General features: G+C 48.0%; 1 protein-coding gene across 4 annotated transcripts in view; it reads right to left on the bottom strand.

The window, feature by feature from the left end:
- Positions 1-12,498: 12,498 nt before the first annotated feature.
- USP18 (ubiquitin specific peptidase 18) overlaps positions 12,499-26,399 on the bottom strand; it is a 36,525-nt gene continuing 22,624 nt past the window's right edge. For 2 of the 4 annotated variants that reach the window (XR_007135911.1, XR_007135910.1), the window contains exons 5-10: positions 17,794-17,873; positions 17,418-17,564; positions 16,941-17,036; positions 16,410-16,577; positions 13,710-14,936; positions 12,499-13,121 (exon numbers count right to left, since the gene is read on the bottom strand). Coding sequence is in view for 2 of the 4 variants with exons in the window: in XM_047787958.1 (XP_047643914.1) it covers positions 13,083-13,121; positions 14,277-14,936; positions 16,410-16,577; positions 16,941-17,036; positions 17,418-17,564; positions 17,794-17,873 (1,190 nt within the window). In the remaining 2 variants the exon portion in view is untranslated. The remainder of the gene's footprint in view (positions 13,122-13,709; positions 14,937-16,409; positions 16,578-16,940; positions 17,037-17,417; positions 17,565-17,793; positions 17,874-26,399) is intronic. The other 2 variants (XM_047787959.1, XM_047787958.1) reach the window with 2 other exon arrangements.

Raw genomic sequence — 26,399 nt, 5'->3', positions numbered from 1 at the left:
ACCACCCCCATCTGGAAAACCATCCCTGAGGTTGGAAGTGACAAACTAAGGCATCCTATGCTTGGCCTGCACGTTGGCGCCCTCTGGTGGCCATTGCCTCTAATAACAACTCAGAGCCCTTCCTTGGGCCTCCTGAACAAACCCAGGGACTGACTGCACTAGGCTTTTTCACCCCGTAGCTGATTTAATTCCACCTCTCCCCCTAAAAACAACCGAGCGCCTTCTGGGGTGAGTGGGAGGGGGTCATTTCTCTCATAAAGTCAGCAATGGCACTCACTCCTCCCCATCCTTCACTACTCCTCTTAGTCAATGAGCCAAACCTATTCCAAATCCCTAACTGGGTTTAAATTAATCAGCCCCTCTCTTAATTAATGTGTGACTTAGCTTGAAGTAGGATGCTCACCCTCAGGGGTGAATGAAAGGAAGGAGAGGTTCAGATGAAAGAAAAAGGAATTTTTCAGGGAACCCTCAAGAGGAAAGTCTCCAGGATGCACACCTGCCCTCCAAGGTACCCCTGCTTTGACACTCTCCATTCAGGATCACCTGCCCAGCTTGCCAGGGGCCAAAGAGCATGCAAGCCTGATCCTGGAACACTGCATGCCCAATATTCATCCCATCTACTTCGGGGTTCCAATTTCTGCCTCTGCAGACTCCAAAGGCAGTCAGAACTCTGAAAGCCTGTCCAAGTGTTTGGACTGTGGGCTACTCGAGCCTGTCTGAAAGTGACCCACAGTTGTGAAGACAGGACAATGTCCTTTCCAAAAGGTGAGGTCACTCATATTGTTGAGTCAGAGGCGACCTGGAGCCTACCTCTCCTCACCAGGCATGTCCTGGGGCATCTGCCACCCCCATCTCTGAGCTGGGATATGCCAATACCAAGCAGCTGCTCGGTTCTTGTGGTGCTCTGGCGCCCTCTGGTGGCCATTCTCTCTAATACCAACTCAGAGCCCTTCCACCTGCCTCCTGACCAAACCCATGGATGGATTGCACTGGCATTTGACAATGGTCTCCAACCATACTATCGCTCCAAGAACCACCATGTCCCTCCTTAGAGAGGGTGGTATTTATCCCAGGGCACTCCCCTTCTCCCTCTCCAGCACACTCTATATCCATCGGCCGATCCCACTTCAAGTCAAGTTACCAGCTTGAAATTCATTTGCCTGCCTTAATCCACATAACCTCACTTTAGCTAATGGTCTTTCCTCGGGGTGAGGGGGGAAAGACAGGAAGCACTTGCTCAGGTGGAAAAAATAAAAAGGAATCCTGGCTGGAAATGAGAGAGTAAGTTACAAATTTGGCAAAAATTGCTTTCCTGGAAAATCCAGCACTAAACCTGGTATGCTTTCAATGACAGGCATATATATTGAAAGTATCAGAGTTCCCATTGTGGCTCAGCAGAAATGAATCTGACTAGCATCCATGAGGATGCAAGTTCAATCCCTGGCCTTGCTCAGTGGGTTAAGGATCTGGTGTTGCAGTGAGCCATGGTGTAGGTTGCAGACTCTGCCTCAGATCCCGCCTTGCTGTGGCCAAGGCATAGGCTGGCAGTTACAGCTCCAATTCAACCCCTAGCCTGGGAATTTCCATATGCTGCAGGTGTGGCCTTAAAAAGAAAAAGAAAAAAAAAGGGAAAAAAAGTGGTGACTTGAGAGGAGAGGCCTTGGCTATGCCCTGGGTTTCTACCGCAGTGAATGGATCTACTGTTTCATACCAAATCAGACTTTTCTTACATGGTAAACAAGGTTGAACTTTCCTTCAAACCACTTGAGACCACTGCCTGAACGTAGCACATAGCATTTGGCAGTTTAAGACAGTCAGAAACCACAATTAGACATAAGAGGGCAAATCAGAAACATAACAAGCTTTGCTTTCCATGGGAAACCAGTACTAAGCCTGGGGTTCTCTCAGTCACCAGCGTATACATTGAAAGTAGGAAGAAAGAAGGCTCTTGGAGTTCCCGTTGTGGCGCAATGGTTAACGAATCCGACTAGGAACCATGAGGTTGCGGGTTCGATCCCTGCCCTTGCTCAGTGGGTTAACGATCCGGCATTGCCGTGAGCTGTGGTGTAGGTTGCAGACGCGGCTCGGATCCCGCGTTGCTGTGGCTCTGGCGTAGGCCGGTGGCTACAGCTCCAATTCGACCCCTGGCCTGGGAACCTCCATATGCCTCGGGTGCGGCCCAAGAAATAGCAACAACAACGACAAAAAAAAAAAAAAAAAAGAAGGCTCTTGTTGTGACATTTGTAAAAGGGCTTGCTTGAAAGGAAAGACCTGGGTAGCAACCCTGGGGCCCACTGTTTGAATGTGCATGGTATTTCATACCAGGCTGCCCTCCCAGCCTGTCACCCCTGGAAGCTGGGGCAGTGTCTCCTGTTACCAAGGGGAAGTGGTGGCGGTGGTGAGGGTCTTGGCCAGCCTGCATCCTAGGACAGAGGTTATGGTGCCCACGTGGTCACCCCACCTTCACCTGGAAACAGGGAGGATAAACAAGGTGGACAGAGCCTGGGCCCCAACACCCACCTGCGCTGGACACCCCCACAAAGGGGACAGAGACATCTTAAGCTTCAGCCCATTTGGGGCCAGGGGCACTTTGTCCCAGTAACAAACCTTTTCCCTAAAAGCCAAAGTGCTTTACAAAATCCTCCCCACCTGTACCAGAAAGTAAGTCTTCATCACACTTTTCTCAAACCACAGCCTGTGCTGAGACCACCACTCAGGCAATGGTGCTTCAGGGGAGCCTCTTTAGGAGCTTAGTTAAGCTCCTAATCTCTGCCTTCAGCTTAAAGAAGTTTCCTTGACAACCTTGGCAAACCTGCTTGGTTTCCTTGACAACCAAGCTTCACACTCTCCCAAACTCTTCTCCTTCAAACCTTCCTAGTCTAGTCTTGCTGAGCCTAAAGGGACGGTGCCATCGTGAGGTGCCAGAAAGCAATTCCTCCAAGCCTGTGGTTATGGTTGCCTGATGCTATTGATGACGAACTGCCCAAGGAGCTAGCTTTGCAGGGTAACCACTTCTGGACTTGGTCCCTCTCCGCGGTCAGGATGGAGGGGCTGTTTTCACAGCCCCTGGTGGAAGAGCTCACCTTCTGATGAAGCCAGGCCTTGATCCTTTCCAGGTGCTTTCCATGGCTGATGCCTGTGCCTTTCTATATGGGACCTTGGTCATCTCCTAGAATGAGGCTTATTTTATACACAGAAAACGGGCTGAATGGTGGCTCCAAAAGCTGGGTCCCCCAGAACATGTGAACAGGACTGTACCTGGGAAAGGGCCTTTGCCGATGTAGTTGAGGATCTGGAGACTAGGTCAGGTTATCTGGGTTAGGGTGGCCCTAAATCCAATAACAGAGTCCTGATAAGAGACTAAAGAGGAGACAGCGACACAGAGGAGAAGCCATGTGGAGGTGAGTTAGAGATAAGGAGAGAGGCAACCCTCAGGGCTGGAAAAGGCAGGACGGACCCTCTCCTGAACCCTCTGGAGGAACTTCAGCCCTGAGACACCTTGATCTCAGCTGTCTGGTCTCCAGGACTAGGGGAGGATGGATTCCTGTTGTCTTAAACCACCCAGCTTGTGGTCGTTTGTTAGAGAAGCCACAGAACCGCCTCACAGACCCTGCTCTGCAGGATCCCGGGAGTGTGGGACTCACTAAAGGCAGAGAGAGGCTGGATTATGAAGCGCCCAGAGTCAGCCCTGGGCCCCCAGAAAACCCAAAGCAGTGGCTGCATACCAGGATGCGGAGGAGTCAAGGCTGAAGCCCAACCCCACGGGTGCCGGCTGCACGCCGCCCCCAGGTTCTGACACCTGTACACGCAGGGTAAGTATCAACCCTGATTGAGGACCCTGAATGTTACCTTTCACACGGCTAACCAGGAACCCGCCAGTTACACAGATGGAAACCCGGGGAGGACACTCTACACTGATGAGCAATTCTGAAGTTGGTCAGAGGTAGGGCATTTTCTCCCGTGCAGCCAGCAGCCCCCACAAGGAGTGTCCTCAGTGGGAAGCCGACGGACCGCGTGGAGGGCGCTCTGAGTAAATGTTAGCAGAGCCCCAGGCCGGCTGCTCCTGGACCTTATCCGCTCTTCCCAGGTAAACCACCTCCATATGTGCAAAGGCTTTAAAGGCTGGAGGAGAGGACTTGGAGCCACGCCAGTGACAGTGCAATCGCCAAGTTGGTCTGCAGGCCATGCAGGATAGTCCTGGCCTGGACGCGCCTACCTGAGGGGTACTCCTCTCCTGGCCCCCACAGCCTTTTTTCTTGCTTCCTCACCTCTGCCCAGAGAGAGCTTCCAAGGGAAAATATGGGGGACACGTCTTCCTTCTTAGCAGGTCGTGACCTGGCAAATGTCCAGCAGAGACTCACTCAGACCTGGCCATCTACAAGGCCGCAGCCGCTCACGCCCTCCAACAAGTCCCATGGCTACTAACGAGGCAGGAAGTGTAGCATCAGGTACAGCTGCTGGGGCTCTTGCTACCCGGAGGGGCTATTTATACAGCCCTCAACCCGGCACACCTGGGAAGGGCTGGCCTCCTGGGTCAAGCTGCCCAGGTCAGGCAGTCCTCACCCATCTTGGGCTCATGGTTGCACAGGCTAGTTCCAGGGAACAGGTGTCGTGTCCTAAGGGTCAGGATAGACATGGGACTGCAGCTTTTCCTTGTTTTCTAATTATTTAGCTGGCCCACAAATGAGAGACAATTTCAAGACCCCCTCTTCATGTCAGGATCCAGGAGTCCGGGAGAGGAGGGAAGGTGGGTGCAGACAGGGACTGGGTCCCCTGGATACAGTGGAAGACCCAGTGGAGGGAGGCTGCACGGAGTGAAGCCCAGGGGCACAGACCTGTTCAGGAGCTGCTCTTTGTTAGTTCAGATCCTGCTCGGAGGTGCTCAGGGACAGCTCTGACCCACAGATGGGCTGTGGGTGGTCTTCAGCCAAGGCTCTGTGCATGGTTCCTATGTGCCGAGCCCTGTCCAGGTACCTGCCCAGATGGATCCCCCTGCCTGGGAAGGGGCTGCCCACATGAGCCCCAGGGGCTGCTGGGTGATTGCCCAGCTGAGCTCCATATCCTGGGAAGGGTCTGCCCACATGAGCCCCAGGGGCTGCTGGGTGATTGCCCAGCTGAGCTCCATATCCTGGGAGGGGCCTGCCCACATGAGCCCCAGGGGCTGCTGGGTGATTGCCCAGCTGAGCTCCATATCCTGGGAGGGGCCTGCCCACCTGAGCTCAGTGCCATGGGAGGGGCATGTGAACAAGCTTCCTCTCTCTACAGCCAGCACAGAGATGCTTAACTTGAATCCCCATGGGCAGCACTGGGATGAGATGAGAACGAGGATATGCTGCAGGTCCTTGAATCCCCACCCAGGCTCATCCAAAGTGACAAGGTCAGTAGGTGGGTGCTGGCAGCTATGCTGCATGAGTACCTCTTGCTTCTTCTTCCTGACTCCATGGAGGCTTCCCCAGGACAGAGCAAACAGCCTGCCCCAAGCTGGTGGGAGCTCCTGGTGACCCTGCAGGGGTCATGGGAGGGAGAGACCAGAGTGGAGAGAGTGGGCGACCAGGCAGAACCATGAGGGCAGGGACCAAGGAGGCCCTTCTGGGTCTCTGCTGGGAATGGATGAGCAGATGGTGAGTTTGACCCAGGAAAACTGCCCTGGTGACCTGAGGCTGAACCCACTTTGGGGTGGGGGAAACCTCCCAGTGACGGCAAAACAGGATTGTAAGACAAATCCCATCAAAGGAAGGTGTTGTAACAGGAGCCCTACTGAAGGGAAGGTTTGCAAATTGAATCTTCCTAAGAGGAGGCTCTGTGAGCCAGTCCCCTCAGAAAGGGACGTGGAACCTGCCGGGAGTGGGCAGTCCAGCCTGGGTGGGGCGCGGGTATAGACCCCACTCTGTGGCCCCACACCTGTGCTTCTGGCTGGGTTGCATGGATTGACTAGAAATTCGCTTATAGGGTAGAAAGTGTTCTTGTGGGAATCTCGCAGAACGCCGCCCTTAGGGGAATCACAGGTCCTGTTTCCGGCAGAATTTACTTTGGGGTCAGGAGAGCTCATCTGAGCAGATTCACAGCAGAGCCCGGGGATGGGCTCATTCTGGGGGTCATCCTGTTTCTTTGGAGAGGGAGGCTCCAGTGGGCAGGGCAGGTTCATCCCACACCTGGAAGCATCCAGACCTCAAGACCCCGCAGCCCCCAAGCCCTGTGTCGGGGCCCCCAGGAGACAGGTGGGACAGACCCCCTTCCTGCCTTGAACATGAGAAGTCCAGGCCATTGTCAGGGAGAAGCAGGGATGGGGGCATCCTGTGTGGGAAGAGGCCGCCCGGCAGCCTGTGTATGCAGATGTCCACATCTGAGTGTGGGTCAGTGGGACGTGGACACGGGGTGGTGCAGACTGTGGGCCTGAGTCAGCAGGACTGGCGGGGGGTCGGGGTTCGGGGGGTGAGGGGAGTCGAGCTTTGCCTGCACCAGGCTTCATACTCCCCTGGCCTTCCATCTCCTGGTCACTGGGGAGGAGGAGATGAGCAGCAGGGGTGGAGTGACCGCTTCTCATCCCCAGGCTCTGGGTCGGGGAAACCGTAGAGTGTGGGTCCAGCCATGCCCACCAGGGAGGCCTGGAGGGGTCGGGCAGGGAGCATGAGCATGGTCAGCTGCTGGACAGAAGTTTCCGAGCCAGTGTCCAGTGGGAGCTCTGGTCCTGCACGTGGGTTTCAAGTCCACTGCTAATGCCAGCAGCCAGTGTCATCGCGACATGACTGCCAGGCAGTGTGGGGCTTAGGAGGAGGGACGAGAGCACACGGTGCAGTCCCCCGAGGGCTGTGCAATCCACGGAGCTGGTGCTGGGGCTCTAAGTGCTCCGTCCACTCACCCCACGGGCAGAGACCACCGTCTCCTTACAGACGGCTACCGAATTCAGTCGTATGGACCCTGCTCCACCGCAGCCTGGCTGAAGCTCTCTGCCTTGGAGGGAAGGTTTCCTTTTCCCATTCGGGACCCCTGCTCCGGCCACGGACACCCCCATCCCATTAGCCCCCAGGAGGCCTGATGGGAGGGGGAGGAACTGGACTGTGAAGAAGATGGGGCAGCCCCTAACTGCAGCAGGTGCAGGCAGGTACTGGGGTGCTCAGGTATTGGTCCCCCAAAGGCCCAGGATGTGGGTGTCAGAGCACTGACTTGAGGGGTCTGCCTCCACCTGGGCTCCCCTGGGGGCGCTGCAGGGAGGGTGTGTCCTTGGGTTACTTTCCAATTCTCCCCACCCTCAGCCCTACCCAGTCACCCACTTGCCCTCTTAATAGGATTTATTTGGTGTTTCTCACCAACAAGCCTGCCCTGGGAAAGGGTTTTAATGTTGGGTTGGGGGGAGTCCAATGACCAGCGCCCCTTGTGTCCTGTGTATCTTGGGAGGGGAAGGAGCCTGGCTCCCATGTTCCTGCCCCAGCACACGGGGCTAAGGCAGACCCAGGCTTTGTTCTGGCAGAAGCTCCCTTTCTGTGAACAAGCCTTCCCCCACTACCCTCCCTGGAGGCTCAGGCGGCCACAGCCTCAGGGCACCTCCAGCACCAGATCCCATCCTAGGCAATTTCATACAAGCCAGGGACCAGGCCTGGGGGCTGAGGCGGGGAGGGAGCCAGCTTCACTGTGATCCAGGAGAGCTAGGATGCCCCCCACCCAGGAGGGCCCTGGACTCAGCTTAACTACTACTGGGGTCTCCCACACCTCCCCTGGTAGAGGGGCCCTTCAGATTTCAGGGCTCCGAGATCCCCCACCTCTGAACCTCCAGCAGAGTCAGGGGCCCAAAGATACCACACACACACACCCCGTCCTCGCCTTGCTGCTTTTTCTTTGGAAGCTCCCAGGACTCCCAGCTGTTATACTCAGGGTTTGCAATGGTGAAGGATGCAAATTAAAATCAGTTGAGGACAGAGATGGGGAGCAGGGGGCCTTCAGCTGTGGGCACCCAGGGAAGCCCACCTGACTCCTGATGGAACAATTTTTATATATCTGTTGGGTTTGGGGCTCCATTTAGTAGGCACTTCTTGTTCCCTCCATTCTCCAGCACCGCACCTACTGCTGTGGGTTCAACAGTGTCCATCTGGACCCCAGTATGAGGCCTTATTTTGGAAATAGGGTCTTTGCAAATGGGATTAAGAGGAGGTCATGCTGGATTAGGGTGATTCCTGAGTGACAGTGTAGGGGCTGTGGGGTATAAGCGAGGACATGAAAAACCCCACACCGGGATGGTCCAGAGGCAGACCCAGGGCTCAGCTGGCATGTAGATGTATCCCCAACAGTGCAGGACAGAATCCGCTGTGAGGGTTGGCCAGCGTTATCATTGCACTGTGAACAGCCCCAGGCAATGGCTGGCTCACCGCAGCCCTGTGTACTGAGAGCTGTGGCTCTGTTCCTTTCACCCCGAGGCTGGGACCTGTCAGGTGATACAGAGGCGCTGCAGTCTGTCCACTGCAACTGCTGGACTGGAGCACCTCCAGCTACTTGAAAACCCACATGGTAGAAATATGATTTTCGCGTAACGTACAAGAGCCCTGAGAGGTTGTTTTTGTTTGACTGTGGCTGCAGCATATGGAAATTCCCAGGCCAGGGATCAAACTCATGCCACAGCAGTGACAAGGCCAGATCCTTAACCCGCTGCATCACAGAACTCCTGGAAGGTTGTTTTTAAAAAAATAACATAGTATACCCCACCTCCTAACCCCCAAGGAGATGGGGCCTTGAGGTGATGAGGTCATGAGGGTGGAGCCCCCATGAATGGACTTGGGGTCCTTATTAAGGAGACCCCAGAGAGCTCTGTGGCCCCTTCCTGCTTGTGAAGACACCCTCTGTAACCAAGACGTCACCAGGACCTGACCATCCTGACCCTGCGATCTCAGACGTCTGGCCTCCCGAACGGTAGGAAACATGTGTCATTCGTTTGCGCCCCCAGCCTGGGGTTTGGTCTTGGCAGCTCAGGCAGACAAAGACAGTGTCCTCCTGGGTCTGGCCTCCCGTGAAGCATCGTGTTGTCACGGTTCATCCACATTGTAGCAGGTGTCAGAGCTTCATTCCTTCTCGAGGCTGAGGAATGTTCTATTGTGTGGATGGACCACAGTATGTGTAGCTGTTCTGTGTTCACCTGTTGATGGTCATTCGGGGGGTTTCCACCTTTTGGCCATCGTGAATCTTGCTACTTGTACAAGCGTTTGTGTGGGCATGTGTTTTCTCGGGTCTATACATGGGAGGGGGATTGCTGGGTCACATGGTGACTCCATGTGTGACATTTTGAGAAACTGCCAGACTGTTTTCCAGAACAGCAATACCATTTCACATTCCCACCAGCCCTGTTTGAAGGTTCCAATCTCTCCCTTTGTTATTGTCTGTCTTTTTGATTCTAGCACCTTCGTAGGAATGAAGTGCTGTGTCATGGGGGTTCTGTCAGCCCATCAGGCCCTCACCCCTTTCACATCAAGTATTTTGTAACACTCTCCTCACTTTCTGAAATCAGATGCAGAGATAACATAATTTCTCTACAGATATAATGAAGGTATAATTATGTGGAGTTCCCACTGTGGTGCAGAGGTTTAATGACCCAACTTGTCCCCGTGGCATTGCCAGTTCAATCCCCAGCCCTGCAGAGAGGGTTAAGGATCTGGAGCCACAGTGACTCAGATTTGATCCCTGGCCTGGGAAATTCCAGATGCTGTGGTTGCAGCCAAAAAAAAAAGGGTGGGGGGATAGTGTGTGTTATTTATGCAGTTACAGTTATAATAGGAGAATTAAAGGTAATACATTCTAATGAAATAATATATAATTTAAAAGGTGAATGCTTGGCTTCAACTACACAAAATAATCCAATATTTGCTTAAATTTGTCTTCAATTTAGATTTAAGAAAAGACAGGAGTTCCTGTCGTGGCTTAGCAGAAATGAATCTGACTAGCAACCATGAGGACTCAGGTTCAATCCCTGGCCTCACTCAGTGGGTTAAGGATCCTGCTGTCGCAGACGTGGCTTGGATCCCGAGTTGCTGGGGCTGTGGCGTAGGCCAGTCGCTACAGCTGCAATTCAACCCCTAGCCTGGGAACCTCCAAATGCTGTTGGGTGCGGCCCTAAAAAGACCAAAAAAAAAAATTTAAGACAGATAACATTCAATTTGATTGAGCATTTATGTTTCCTCTTTTTAAATGAGGACAAAGAGGCATCTCCGTATATAATTTGTAATTTCTCTTCCTTGTGGTAACAGAAATCCTGGTGCATTTACTCATAATGCAGAAGCTCTTAAGCCAGGAGATTCAGCTTTTCAAAATGTCAGAGAATTCTTGGTAAAGTTGTGAAAAACTATGAGAACAAGCTTTCCTGGAATCACAGTTATTATATACCTACAATTATATACCTACAAAATTTAGCATACCTTAAAGACAGAGAAATAACTTGTGCGTGAAGTAGGAGAGTCAGATTCTCAGCTCAGAAAATCATGGGCAGGTTCTTCCCAGGTGGACGAGCAGGCACAGAGCAGCGCTTCCTGTGGGGGCCTGGGATCCTAAGAACCCCAGGCTTTGTGTCAACCACAAATGTATGTTTCTGTGTGTGTGTTCCGTCTATGTAACCACTGAGCTTGCTCATGTTATCTTTTATGTTTACCTCAATATGACCAGAGTTCTTGACACGCACGTGGCAGGTTTTATTAATAACGGCACAGACTCCCCCTTGCTCAGCCAGGAGATAGTCAGTGGCCAGCCTACTGTCAAGAACAATATTTTCCCCTGAGTCCAGGGAAGTATGGGGTTCTTCTACAGCTTCCCTCATGTTCTTAGACAAGCACTCAAGGACCCATGTGAGATTTTGTACAGTGATTTCATGCAGAACCTGCCCAGGGAGCTGCCAGTCCCAGAGCAATCCCTACTCCTGCCAGAATGAATCTTTTTTTCAATTTCTTTTAATTAATCAATGAATTTTATTACATTTATAGTGTACAACAATCATCACAACCAAATTTTATAGCATTTCCATCTCAAACCCTCAGTGTATCCTCCCACCCCCCAACCTGTCTCATTTGGAAACCGTAGGTTTTTCAAAGTCTGTGAGTCAGTACAGAATGGGTCTTATTCCCTTTTTATCTCAGGGCTGGTGATGTTATGAATGATTATACCTAGGTTCCTAGAACTCAGCCAGCCTAGCATGCATTGCACACAAATTGGGCATCATCTAAGCAAGGGTAGGCTAGACCCCATCCCAGGGAAGAAGAGCTGGGGTTGTTCCGATGGGGCAGTCGCTGCTCTTCCCCTCGAGGGTGGGGTGCATAAGACCCCACCCTGGAGCCTGACTGGTCACATGCCCAGCCCTGAGCCAATCACAGTGGCCAGGGATGATGGAACATGATGATCAGCCAGGTTGAGGTCATGTGACCATCCCCACAAACCTTGCAAGCTGTTGACCCTGTTTCCCCCGTGGGAGACTGTGATGCTGAGGGACCAGCCTCTGCGCCCTCTATGCTCAACTTCTGGGATGTGCCTGCTCACATCCTCTTCCTGCCCCCTGCCATCCTCTGTTTACAAAAGAATTCATGACACACCTCTTCCCTTCCCAAGCCCCTTTCCACCCACCCACACCAAAAAGGAGCAAGACCTCCTATTGAGGACACAATGGGAGATTCACTTCCAGCCTCAAGACTTGCTTTTTGTGTCCCTTACAATCATTTATTCAGTCAACAAACATCCACTGAGCATCTACTCTGTGCTGCCCTGGGTTTCTGTTGGTTGTTCCAAGCATTACCCAGGAGGCTCCCCATGGGAACAAGTTTTGTCTGAGGAAGCAGCTGGAGGGGACCTTCCAGTCCCACTCTGCCAACTGTGTGGCCCTGAGAAGTTCCTCCTCCTCTCTGGGCTTCTGCTTTCTCATCTGCAAAATGAGGCACTGGGGAAAAGAAGGTCCTGGAGCACTTTCAAGTCGGACACTTATTCTGAAAATTGTTGCTCTTGACGCTATTATCATCATGCTAGTTATGAGATGGGCTCGAGGGAGTCCCTGAACGGGAGGGCGGACACCTACAGAAACGGGACCCCAACTCAGCACACAAGTTCTCCAGGAGAAAGCCGACCTCTGTGTCCTGGACATCAAGAGGAGGGAAGTGAACTCCTGCGGGGGAGGAAAGAGCTGGGGCAGCACAAGCCAGGAGCATCTTGTGAGCTGTGGCCACGCAGGGAGGGCCACGGGGGCTCCAGGCAGGGGAAGTAGGTCAACAAAAGCCCAGGGCATGAGGAGGCAAAGGTGGTGAAAGAAATCCAGTCCTTCTGTCTGGTGAGGCTGGACAAGATGCAACGGGACCCCTTCCTGCAGTGGACTAGAGGGTGATGATGAGCCAGCCCCCTGAGCTTGCTGGAGCTGTTTTCAAGTCCAGCAAAGATCTCTGCCCAATTCTTTCAAGTCATCCCATAACAGTAGCAATTTCACTTTCCTCTGAATTCCTGTAGCACAAATCCTCAGTATTGTATTTTAATTCCCATTAAACTGAAAACTCCTTTTGAGAGAAAGAATTTTATTCCTCATTGTGGCCGGCACACTATCTCCTGGAGAGTCGGTGACCAATACATATGTGTCAAATAAATGAATAACAATTACAAAGCACTTGAGTTTTATGTAATTGATACAGCTTCTAAAAATTTTTCAATAAAAATTTTTCAAATTACAAACAGAAGTGAAATACAGCCAGGACATACCAGTACAGTCACATGGGCTTGGCCCCTGCCACCCAACCAGCTCCCCCTACCACTGCGGGCTTGGCCTCTCCTCCCCTGGGAGCACCTGGATGCTACAATCTCCTAACCAAAAGTCCACTGCCTTGACAGCAGAAGGGCTCAGGACCTGCTAACCATGCAGCCAGGGTCCACTGGTGGAAGTATCCATTCTGGCTGATCCAGACCTGCACAAGGTCACTGTTAAATAGTCTTATAATCACCACTGATTATAAATAAAGTTTAATCAAACAACCTGAAAATGGTGACTCTCTTCACCACAGAATCGAAGAGTCTGCAGACCCAGGAGGAGAAAAGGAAAATGATACTCCGTAAGTCTCTGAAGGTGTAGATGCATCAGTCAGGACTCAGCCATCATGTAAACCAGAAGATATGCAGTTTCCCGCCTAGAAAGAAGAAAAATAAAACAGCATCACAGCCATGAAATATTCACAGTTAATGAATACATTATTGATTCATGATAGGACACCCATCATAAAACTTTCTAGGTTATGGGATCAAGTCTCCATCACCCCCTCCGGGACAAACCTGATGACCTGGGAAAATAACTACCATTAAGCTCTCAGTTACTATTTCAATTAGGGGTTGACAAACGATGAGCCCACAGACCAAATCCAATCCCCCCTTTGCAAATGAATGGATCATCTGTGGCTGCTTGGGCTGCAAAGGCAGAGCGGAGGAGCTGTGACAGAGGCTGGGTGTCCCAGAGACTGAAATATTCACTCTCTGGCCTTCACCCTGATCTAAATAATGGGGGGGGGGGTGTCTCTGACAACCGTGTGACAAAGGGTGGCCATGGAGGGAGAGGCTTAGAAGAAAGGAAGATGAAGAGTTCAAGGCAGAGGGAGGGTATCAAGCCAATTCCCAATTCATTTGTTTCCAAGTGAGGGCCTATTTCTGCAGCGGAGGTCACCCCCCATCATGCTAGGCGTACCATGTCCCCCCAACCCAGAAGCTCAGGTGGAGAAACTTACAAAGTCTCTAACTTCACCCAGCTTCTCCTCTCCAGCTCCCCTTCTGCAGGTTCGGATTTTTAACAGCATATGTATTGTTATTTAGCACATGCAAAATTTAGCACATGTACCAATGAAGCAAAGAATGATCCTTGCCTCCAAAAAGTTCATGGTTAATGTGAAAGGGCTGAAAGGGCGCCATGTAAGCAAACAATCAGAAAGCAGTGTGACCCTTGCTGCAAAGGAGATTTGCACCACAGGCAGGGAAAGCATCCGAGAAGCATCTACAAACCTGCCTGGATGGCTCAGGAAAGAGTTTACAGAGCAGGCAGGCATGAGCAGAAGTACTGAAGCAGGAGTGAGAGTCGGCCTTGGTGAGGAACAGGCAGGAACAGCACATTCAAAGCCACAGATACTTCAGCACTGCTGGCCTCTAAACTGTGCGGAAAAGCAGTGTGTGGGGGGTGGGCACTGAGAGATGAGGCTGAGCAGATACCAGTGGCTGCTGAGTCTGTATGGGTTTCACAGACCAACAGGCACCCCATGTGAGCGCTCGCTGGGACCCCACCACCCCAGCACTTCTCTCACCAGCGGAAGCTGTGATTTCCATAAGTACACTGGATGTCTTCCCAGGACACCTGGAAGGACACAGACAAGGTCAAGTGGCCAAAGAGTAACGGCGCTACAAGCTGCCTTCCCCCACTGGTCCAGACAAGCCACTCCCGTACCGCCCACGACCCAGATCATCCAGTCAGCGGCGCCACGGGTCTCTCGTACCTTGTCCCTCTGCTGAAACATGGATACGCCTTGCCTGGAGGTCTCACTTATTTCTAACTCACCTTGCTTTCCATAAGTTTCCCCCAGAGCACACGGCTGCAGGGCACTGAGCCTAGAACCCCAACAACCTAGATACTGAGCTTCATGGAGGGTGGCAGGGCTGCAAACCAGATGGGGACTCCAGGCGGAAAAGGGCCTCCAAACCCACAGCAGCCCCTCTCCCCCCAGAGAACAGACCACAGTGCGTCTTGGCCTAGATGGCCCCTCTAGTCCCAGGCTCAAAGCTTGTAAGAGATGGCGAATCCAGGGCAAGAGGCAATTCTGGATGATGTTTCTCACCCAACAGACATTGGAGTCATTGAAGCAGAACCATTTTCCATCCGCAGCGCTCCGGACGTAGGCGCAGTAGTGACCGAAGTCGGCCAGCCCCATGTGGGCGATCACAGCGAAGAGCTCATACCGTCCCCCAGGCTGAAGCACACAAGGCACAAAGGGACCCCCGTCATCCCTCCTCTTCTGACCGGCGTCGAGAGGAAAGAAGCATTATTTCATCGAGTGTTTGCTTATTCGGTGCCTTGCTCTGCCAGACACCTGCGCCTCCCGGGCCCTAGGAAATCGTCTTTGACCTCAAGACTCACAGCTAGTTATGCCACAGATGGGATGCCATGGTTTTTACCAGATGTCTTCACAGGTACATTTGGGAAGAATGAGTTTTTGCCCCCAAAAGGAAAAGGAACAACCAGCTGAGGAAATGCTGAGGAGCTCACAAAACCTCCCCGGAGAAGACAAGTCTGAACTGATCCTGCAGGTAAAACGAGACTGGTGGACACGTGATGGGGTTTGGACCCAGGAACTGTGCAGGCACACAGTAGGCACACCCGGGACAGGGAGTTGGGAGCGGGGGAGTTCCTGCTGTGGCGCAGCAGAAACGAATCTGACTAGGAACCATGAGGTTTCAGGTTCGATCCCTGGCCTCGCTCTATGAGTTAAGGATCCAGTGTTGCCATGAGCTGTGGTGTAGGTCGCAGACATGGCTCGGATCTGCCGTTGCTGTGGCTGTGGTGTAGGTTGGCAACTATAGCTCCAATTAGACCCCTAGTCTGGGAACCTCCATATGCCATGGGTGCAGCCCTAAAAGAACAACAACAACAAAAATTTCCCAATTACTTTTTAGCTCAGGACAACTGAATCCAAATTTACTTTGAATAAATTTGGCTTGATAGATTGGCTACTTTCTTATTATCTTCCAGGTAAGCATAATTTGCTTGTTGCTTGTTTGTTTGTTTTGGCTGTAGCACGTGGAAGTTCCTGGGCCAGGGATCAAGCCCGCACCATAGCTGTAACAGAGCCACAGCAGTGACAATGCCAGGTCCTTAACCTACTGAGGCACCAGGGAACTCCAGAACAAGCTGTTTTAAGAAGTATTAGTTTAGTGCTATATTTTGGACCCCGGATGTGTGTGTGGAGGCATTACATACTTTACTGAGAAGGAAGATTCTGGTGTATGGGTTCCGCCTCTCAGTGCCGTGAGGTGTACAAGAACAAATCCAATCACTAGATAGAAAGTTTTCTGAATCTCGGAAGAAAAGAAATGCAACTGCCAACAGCAAACATTGGGGGGGTGGTGTCAGGCTCACAGGCCCATGGTTCGTTCGTTCAAGGAGGCTTGGGTTTCCACCACTAAAACCCTTGTTTGAAAAATAAATGTTTCTCAAATGTGTGACTATGTTACTAGGAATCACGTCAAGCCACTGGTGAGTTTTCCTCCCTCTGTGTCCCACGCTCGGCCACACACATCCCCGCTTGGATGTGACGTCCAAGAGGAGAGAAGGACGCCCAGAAGTCGCCTCTGGTGAGTGGGACGGTGGGCAGCTCAGGGGAGGGGGCAACTCGAAGGTTGTGCCGTCCCGTGGGGTGGGGTGGGGAGGGAAGCGAGGCGCTCACCTGCCCCTCAGCAGTACAGGGCTCTTCCTCCGTCTCAAGGAGCGGGTTCAGATCCAAGCTCTGGGGGAAATACAGTGAGTGGCAGACTTTTTCTGTCCGCAGATTTTTGATGGAGAACCGCATGAGGTGCAGGGTCAAGGTCTGGGGCAGGCGGCTCAGCTTCAGGACCTGGAAAAGCAAGATCACAGGGGTGGTGAAGTCTCAAGGCACTGATTCCGAAAGACACCGAGGCCGATGGTATGTTCTTCCCAGAGAGAAGGGAGCGGAATGGAACCGCACAGAGTTAAGAGTCCCCCTGGTGACACTGGGTCTCCCACAGAAGGCGCCAGCAGCTGAGTCCAGCCCTGAGGAGAAAACTGCCTCCCCCTCCGTGATGAACCAGGTCTGAGGAGGGCTCCTCAGCTCTGGACGCCAGAGGCCGCAGGATCTCAGATACCAGCCAGATGGGAGTCCCTCCCTCAGCCTCCGACAGCAACCCCCCCCCCCCCACCCGACAGTCCAGGGAAGCATCTGGTTTCAGGGAGCAAGTACCTGCTTCCAACAGGTCTTCCTGCCACAGTTCTCACAGAAGCACTTGTCTCTGCCGGACAACTCCCTGGGCTGGAAGAAGCAGTGCAGGGCATCCTCCTGTCCCAGGACACAGGGAAGGCAGGGTTATTTGCATCTCGTGTGCAAGCCCTCACCCTGCAGATGGGCACGTAGGCCTTCCTTCCAGTCTTCTGCACGTCCCTTTAACACCCGGTCCCAGCATGGTGCGTGTGCCAGGATCTCAAGAAATACCCGCTTCCTGCGGGAACAACACGGGGCCCTTGCAAAGTGAGCAATGTGAGGATAAGGGCCAGTAGGAAGAGCAACTTTTTTTCCTGGAAAATCAAAGAACTTAGCCAGAGCCACGCAAAGGAAATGGACATGGTTTTTTTTCTAACAGCCAAGACTGGATTTTAGAAGCAGGGTCCCTGGCAACACTGGGTTGCGTGGGGACAGCAAACCCCCCAGGGGACCCCTCACCAGCGTTTTCAGGGGCTTTGAGTCCATGTCAAACAGCGAAAGGGGGAGGGTCAGCATGCTGCTGTTCCTGACATGCTCCGTGGTACATTCAAGGCAGACAAAGGACTCCTTCACGCGGATGGTATAGAGGGCCTGCAGCCTCGCCACCTGCAAGGGGGAGGGCGAGGGGTGAGCAGGCCCGTTTGCAGCCGCCGGAGCCACCACGCGCAGCTCCAGAAACAGCAGCGGCGCGGCTCTGCTGCCCAAGGCCCGAGTGACCACGGCAACCAGGCGAAGGCGCCGGGATGAGCCCGCCAGGCGCCCTGCCCCCTCACCCCTCCGTGCAGGCCAGGGGACAGGAGCGCCGGCAGGGGCGCGCTGCTGTCCTAGGACTTACCAAGTCCACATCCGTGATCTGGTCCTTGATCAGGTTCCAGATGGTGAGGTAGAGCTGGGCAGCATCGTGCTGGACAAACACTGGCCAAAGAGAAAAACAGCCCCAGGGTGAGGTCCGGGGACACTTCTCACACCCTCCTGCCCCAGCCACCCAGACCCACGACGGCCCTTGTCACACTGTCTCCCCCACTTCCAGCGGCTTCCCCTGCGTGTTAGGTGAGAAAATGAAAAATGAGCCTGGTACTGATTTTGAGAGCTCCTCTTAAAATATGAAGTCCAGTCCCACCGCATCACTCACAATTTCCATCCTCTGAATTGCCACCCACCCCTGCCGGCCTCCCCTGGGGACCCCAGCTAGACAAAACCAATGGTCAGTGGTGGATGCTCTCCCACCCTTGCCAAGTCTCCAACTGGACTCCTATAGCCACTCATTTTCCTATGCCTCTATTTTCTTTACTCACTCCCCTAAAAACTGCCATACTAACATCTAACCCAGGTCCTTCCCAAAGGCAGTCAGGAGAACAAGAAGGGAAAGGACTTTCTCAGTGTGAGAAGGTGCTGGCTGAGAGGAGGCAGGAACTAACCCTTGAATTCTGCACACATGATGTCCATAAATGTAAGGCTAAAATCCACGTTACCAAGATGCAAAGACATTGCAAGAAAAGGTTACTAAAAATGTACTATATATTCATCTCTGCTCTCTCAACACCATTTCCTTCATGATACTTACCACAATTTGTATTTAATGTTTGGGGGTTTTATTTTGTTTCAGCCTGTCTCTCCTCTAAACTGTCAACTCCATAGAGGAAAAGACGCTGTCAGTCGAATTCCCTTACCAGCTCAATAACTGCTACATAATAGGTGAACATTACATTATTAGTTGAATGGTTAATTAATCCAAATTCCAAGATAATAATCCCAAAACTTAGATAAACAGGCTAGGAGCAGGCTGAACTGATGCTGTCTCCTGGGAGTTACCTTCAGAAGGCTGCCTGCCACAGAGCCAACAAAGGACTTAAAGGAAGTCGAGTCACCTTGTCACACAGAGACATCTTGCCTCACCTGACCGTCCCAGAACTAGGAGTCCCAGTTCATCTAAGAAATACAGGGATATTTGCTTAACCCATAATTTCCTTCACACCTGCTACCAGAGAAAGTTCCCATCCCCAAGAAACCTATATTCTAGTGGAAGGCAAGTACCCATATAATCACAGTTCAAAGGAGAATAAGAAAAATTCCCCACTATGGAAAGCCAAAAAAAAGGTAAGGTACGACTGGAACAGTAGAATGAGGATCTCTGTAAACTCACTCCTCCATAAAATGCTTGCAAGACAATGTCAAAATCAGGGTTTTTTTTAACACTTTGCAAATTAGCCAAGAGTTTACAAAAATCTAAGGACTGTTTACTCAGGAAAAACAGCAAAGCCTGTGAAAGGAGCAGATTTTGAGGCTTTTTCAATTTGATCCACTTCCCTCTTCACTGCTCTGCAGTAGCCTTGAAAACCGGAAGCCTTGCAACCACCAGAGGGGAGAGGCTGGGGGGGACCGGAGCACCTGGGAAAGCCCCATCCCAAGAGCAGTTTCATTATGAGACCTATCTTAAAGCTCCATGGAAAAGCCTCCACTTAAGGAGGTTGTCATTATTTGACCTGACTCAGAGTTCAAGGCCCAATTCCCAGGGCATTTGTGGAAAACAACCAGTGACAATAAATACCACAGTTACCTAAGGCAGCAGTGCCAGGAGAGGCAAAAAGAGCCAGACCAAAAACTTTACAGAAAGACCTGGGGAGTGAGATGCTCACTGGGCACTTTTAAAAGCTCTGACACATTCCTGGTGATCCAGAGAGTCATTTTCATACCCAGGTAAGACCTGAAAGGACCCCAGTCTCTTACATCTGGCTGATCCGGAGGCCCTGCACAAGCATGAAATGAAGGCCCAAAGTGTCATAAACTGCCTGAACTTTGAAGGTGCACCCCAATCAACACACAGGGGCCTCAGCAAAGACTGGAAGATTTGTTGGTGCACAGCATTTAAAGAAACCTCTGACCAGTCATTAGCTGACACTAAGCCAACCACACAAAAACCTCCGTAGCCACACACAACAGGGAATAGAAACTTTACAGAATCAGTCTGGAAGAATCACTAAATGAACAGCAACAACTAACCCCACTGTGGGGGTCTTCTGATTTTCAATGCAGTCACATTACATTACCTATGATGTTGAGTTTAGGAGTTCTCTTGTGGCACAGTGGGTCAATGATCCAGCATTGCGACTGCTGTGATGCAGGTTTGATCTCTGGCCCAGAAACTTCCATATGCTGTGGGCATGGCCAAGCACATAAATAAAAGGTTCAGTTTATAACAAAAAAATTACACGACATACAATGAAACAGAAAAATACAGCACATACACAAGGAAAAAAGCAATCAGTAGAAACTCACTGAGATGCCCTAGATGTTATCCTTACTAGACAAAGACTTTAGACTAGTAATTATAATATGTTCAAAGAACTAAAGAAAACTGAAAACCACGTCAAAATAACGTAAGTATGAAAACAATGTCTCACCAAATAAAGGATATCAGTAACAAGAAAAAGTTATCTTAAAGGACCAAAAATTTCTTGAGTTAAAGAATACTAGGACTTATATGTATATATATACATATCATGTATGTATGAATGACTGGGTCACTTTGCTGTACAGCAGAAATTGACATAATAAATCAACTATAACAGAAAAAATTAAAATCTTATGAAAAAATAAAATGGAAAAAAGTCTCTTGAGCAAGTGGTGCTGGGAAAACTGGAAAAAAAAATACTAGGACAAAACTGGAGAGTTCACTTGCTAGCAGATATGAGCTGGCAAAAAAAATCATCAAACTTGAAAGTATGTCAAGTGAGGTTATACAGTCTGGGGAATGAAAGGAAAAATGAATTAGGAAAAATGAACAGAGCATCCAGTGGGTTCACTGATGAAGTCCACCAAGCATTTACAAAAGAAATTCTTCCAATTTCCAAAATTCTCTTCATAAGACAGAAGCAGAGGGAATGCTTCCTAATTCATTCTATGAGGCCACCATCACTCTAACACCCAAACCAAAGACATTATAAGAAAGCTATAGATCAAGGTCTCTCATGAACATAGATGCAAAATCCACAAGAAAATATTAGCAAGTAGAATCCAACAAAATGAAACAAGAATTATACACTAAAACCAACTTATCCCAGGCATGCAAGACTAGTTCAACATTTGGAAATCAATTAATGTAATCCATCACAGCAACAAGCTAAACAGAAAATTCACATGAATATATTAACAGATGCAGAAAAATTATTTGACAAACCTATTTATAATAAAAACTCTTAGCCAACCAGGAACTGAGAGGACCTTCCTAAGTTTGATAAGGAACATCTTCAAAAAAATCTACAGACTCAATATTATTAAGATATCAGTTCTTCCCAGCTTGATCTACAGACTCAAGGCAATTTCAATCAAGATTCCAGCAAGTGGGAAAGTGATTCTAAAGTTTAACCTGCAGAGGCAAAAGATCTAGAATAAATAACACATTATATGGAGAAAAAAAAAGTCAGAGGACTAATATAAAGCCTCATTAATCAAGACAATGTGGTATTGCAAAAGAATTTTTAAAAAATCAATGAAATAGAATAGAGAACCTAGAAATGCACTGAAAAAAATAATGTCAACTGCTTTTTGACATGGAAACAAGATAGTGTTTTTACCAATTGGTGCTGAAATACCTGAACATCCACATGCCAAAAAAAAAAAAAAAAAACTCATCTAGATACGTTTTAAGATTAGGTATTAATTACATCCTAAAAAAATAATAATTCAAAATGGGTAAAAGACCTAAATGTAAGATGCAAAACTGTAAGACTTCTAAAGATAATATAAGATAAAATCTAGATAACCTTGAGTTTGGTGATTACTTTTTAAAAATAATACCAAGGTGTAATCAATAAAAGAATTAATAAGCTGAACTTCATTAAAATTTAAAATTTCTGCCTTGTCAAGAGCATGAAAAAAAAAGCAACAAACTGAGAGAAAATATTTACAAAAGATATATCTTATAAAGGACAATTATCCAAAATTTACAAAAAAAAAAAAAAACCTTCTTCAAACTCAACAATGAGGAAACAAACAATCTAAAAAATGGGTAAGAAACCTGAGCAGTAGGCCAATATAGCCTAAGTACTAAAAGAAAAATGTCACCCAAGAATCCTATACCCAGCAAAACTATCCTTCAAAAGTAAGTGAGGGAGTTCCCGTCATGGCGCAGTGGTTAACGAATCTGACAAGGAACCATGAGGTTGCGGGTTCGGTCCCTGCCCTTGCTCAGTGGGTTAAGGATCCGGCGTTGCCGTGAGCTGTGGTGTAGGTTGCAGACTCGGCTCGGATCCCGCGTTGCTGTAGCTCTGGCGAAGGCCGGTGGCTACAGCTCTGATTCGACCCCTAGCCTGGGAACCTCCATATGCCGTGGGAGCGGCCCAAAGAAATAGCAAAAAGACAAAAATAAATAAATAAATAAATAAATAAAAACCTTTAAAAAAAAAAGTAAGTGAGAAAGTTAAACATTTTCAGATAAACAAATGCTGAGGGAACTCATGACCACTAGACCTGCCTATAAGAAATGCTCAAAAGAAATGCTGGAAAGTGAAATAAAATGACACTTGACAATACCTAAAGCTGTATGGAGAAATAAAGATCTCAATATTAGTAAATACATGAGCAATTATAAAAAGTGTATTATTATAACAATGGTTTGTAACTATACTTTGTTTTCTATATGATTTGAGATACTTACAGAAAAAAAAAGAATTTTTAGTGTAAAAGCTAGTATCACTATAACTCTAGTGCATAACTCCAAATCTTATATTCTACATAAATCAGGAGCCCAATGTATTTAAAAAAATGTATTAATTACTTTATGTTTAATTAGTTTATGTTTGGAGCACACATGTGTAAAGATGTAATTCTGTGACAGCAATACCAAAAGGGATAAGAACAAAGCTGTAAAGGACAAGAGTTCTTTTATCTTTTTCTTTTTTTTAAAGCCATACCTGTGTCATATGGAAATTCTTGGGCTAGGACTGAATCAGAGATGAAGCTGCAATCCTCTGCCATAGTCACAGCAACACTGGATCCAAGCTGCATCTGTGACCCACACCACAGCTTATGGCAACACCAGATCCTTAACCCACTGAGAGGGACCAGGGATCAAACATGCATCATCAGTATACTAGGTTGGGTTCTTAACCAGCTGAGCCAAAACAGGAACTCTGAGAAGAGCTTTTATACGTTATTGAAATTAAACTGGTATAAATTAGAGTGTTAAAACATAAGAATAGTAAATGTGGAGTTCCCATCATGGCTCAGTGGAAACAATCTGACTAGTATCCATGAGGGCACAGGTTTGATCCCCAACCTTGCTCAGTGGGTTAAGGATCTATTGCCGTGAGCTGTGGTATAGGTCGCAGACACGCTCGGATCCCGTGTTGCTGTGGTTGTGGTGTAGGCCGGTGGCTACAGCTCCAATTAGACCCCTAGCCTGGGAACCTCCACGTGCCGTGGGTGCAGCCCTTAAAAGGCAAAAAGACAAAAAATAAAATAAAAAGAAAAGAACTATGGCATATACACAAGAGGAAATGTTTAAATTCATTTCACTACAAAAAAACCAAACACAAAAGAAGACAGGAATGTAGGAAACGAGACAAAAAAGATATAGAGCATATAAAAAACAAACAGGATATGACAAAATAGGTCCCTCTTAATCAGTAATTACTTTAAATGTAAATGGATTAGATACTCGTATCAAAAGACAGAGATTGGCAGAATGAATAAAATTAGATGACTCTAGGAGTTCCCATCATGGCTCAGTGGTTAACAAAACCAACTAGAAACCATCAGGTTGTGGGTTCGATCCCTGGCCTTGCTCAGAGGGTTAAGGATCCAGTGTTGCCGTGAGCTGTGGTGTAGGTTGCAGATGCGGCTTGGATCCCGAGTTGCTGTGGCTGTGGTGTAGGCCCTCGGTTACAGCTCCAATTAGACCCCCTAGCCCGAACCCCCATGTGCCACGGGTGCAGCCCTAAAAAAAAAAAAAAAAAAAAAAAAAGATGATTGTCTCATGCTATCGGCAAAAGACTAACTTGAGATCCAACAACGAAAACAAGTTGAAAGTGAAAGGATGAAAAGAGATATTCAAAACAATTAGTAAACAAAAGAAAGGAGGAATGATTACATCAGACAAAATAGTCTTTAAATCATAAAAGGCTATAAGAGAAAAAAGACAATATAAATTTAAAAGTTTTGATACAACAAAAAGATATAAAAATTATAAACTTTTCCATACTTAATGATATGCCATCAAAATACATGTAGCAAAAACTGACATAACTGAAGGGAAAAAAAGACATTTCTACGGTAAAAACTGAACACTTCAAAACCCCTCTCACAGTAATGGACAGAACAACCAGACAGAAAATAAGTGAAAAAATAGAGGACTTAAACAACACAATAAACCAACCAGATATAATAGACATATATAGAACACTGCACCCGACAACAGCATACATATTCTTCTCAAGTGCATGTGGGACACCAGGATACACCATACTTTAGGCCACACAGTAAATCTCAATAGATCTTAAAAATTATCACACAAATACATACAAATAATCTTCTCTGACCAAAACAGAATGAAGTTAAATATCAATAACAAAAGCACAACTGAAAAATCACAAATTTGTAGAAATTAAACAATACACTTAACAACCAGTAAATCAAAGCAGAAATCACAAGGTTAATTAGAAAATATTTAGGAAGGGGGAGTTCCCATTGTGGCTCAGTGGTTAACCAATCTGACTAGGAACCATGAGGTTGCCAGGTTCGATCCCTGGCCTTGCTCAGTGGGTTAAAGATCCGGCGTTGCAGTGAGCTATGGTGTAGTTTGCAGCAGCAGCTCAGATTTGGCATTGCTGTGGCTGTGGCATAGGCCAGCAGCTGCAGCTCTGATTAGACCCCTAGCCTGGGAACCTCCATATGCCGCAGGAGCGGCCCTAGAAATGGCAAAAAGACAAAAAATATATATATATATATATATACATATATATATACACACACATATATATATACACACATATATATACACACACATATATATATACACATATATATATACACACACATATATATATACACATATATATATATATACACATATATATATATATATATTTAGGAGGTAAGGAGAGGAGAGAAATAGGTGAGGAAGATTAAGAGGTACAACCTTCCAGTTGCAAAATAAATGTCAGAGTTATGAAATATGTGGGGAGTAGATTCAATAATTATGTAGTATCTTTGTATGGTAAGCAATGGTAATTAGACTTATGGTTATCATTTTGAAATGTATAGAAATATCAAGTCACTCATGTATAACAGGAAAAAAAGAAAATACTTTAGAGGTCAATAAAAATAAAAACACAACACACCAAAATTTATGAGATGCAGTGAAAGCAAAGCCGAGGGGAAATTTTATACTATAAATGCTTACATTGAAAAATAAGAAATATCGCAAATCAACTTACAACTCAAGGAAATTAAAAAAAAGAAGAAAGAAATAACTAGCCGAAAGCTAGCAGTAAAAATAATAATAAAAATATTAGAGCAGAGATAAACTAAATAGAGACTAGAAAAACAATAGAGAAAAATCAATGAAACTAAAACTGGTTCTTTGAGAAGATCAACAAAATTGACAAATCTTTAGCTAGATGGACTAAGAAAAAAAGAAAAGAAGTCTCAAAATTACTAAATAAGACATGTAAGTGAAGACATGGCTATCCATTTTACAGAAAGAAAAAGGATTATGAAATTTCTATGAACAGTTGTATGCCAAAAATAGGATAACCTAGATGAAATGGACAAATTCTTAGAAAAACAAAACCTACCAAGACTAAACCATGAAGAAATAGAAAATGTTATAGACCTACAGCTAGTAAGAAACTGAAACAGTAATCCAAAATATCCCAACAAAGAAAAGTCAGAGTGCTAACAACGGTTTCACTGGTCAATTCTACCAAACATTTACAAGAGCCAATATCAATCCTGTTCAAACTCTTCCCAAAAATTCAAGAGGGAAGAACTTCCTAACTCATTTTTTTTTTCTTTTTAGGGCCATACCTGAAGCATATGGAAATTCCCAGGCTAGGGGTCAAATCAGAGCTGCAGCTGCCAGCCTACAGTGCAGCCACAGCAATGCCAGATGCAAGCCGCATCTGTGACCTATGCCACAGCTCGTGGCAACGCAGGATCTTTAGGCCACCGAGGAAGGCCAGAGATCAAGCCCTCATCCTCATAAATACTATTCAGGTTCTTAACCTGCTGAGCCACAAGAGGAAATCCCCTGACTCATTTAATAAGGCTAGCATAACCCTGATACCAAAGCTAATGACACTACAAGAAAAGATAACTACAGACAAATATCCCTTATGAACATTTACTTTTAAAAAACCATCATCCAAATATTAGGAAACAGAATTCAGCAGCATATTAAAATGATTATGCACCACCATAACCAAATGTGATACAAGGACA

Source organism: Phacochoerus africanus, chromosome 7, assembly GCF_016906955.1.
Source record: "Phacochoerus africanus isolate WHEZ1 chromosome 7, ROS_Pafr_v1, whole genome shotgun sequence".
Classification (NCBI taxonomy): Eukaryota; Metazoa; Chordata; class Mammalia; order Artiodactyla; family Suidae; genus Phacochoerus; species Phacochoerus africanus.
Note: the sequence above shows the minus strand (reverse complement) of the source record. Positions and strands in the feature narration are given on the sequence as shown.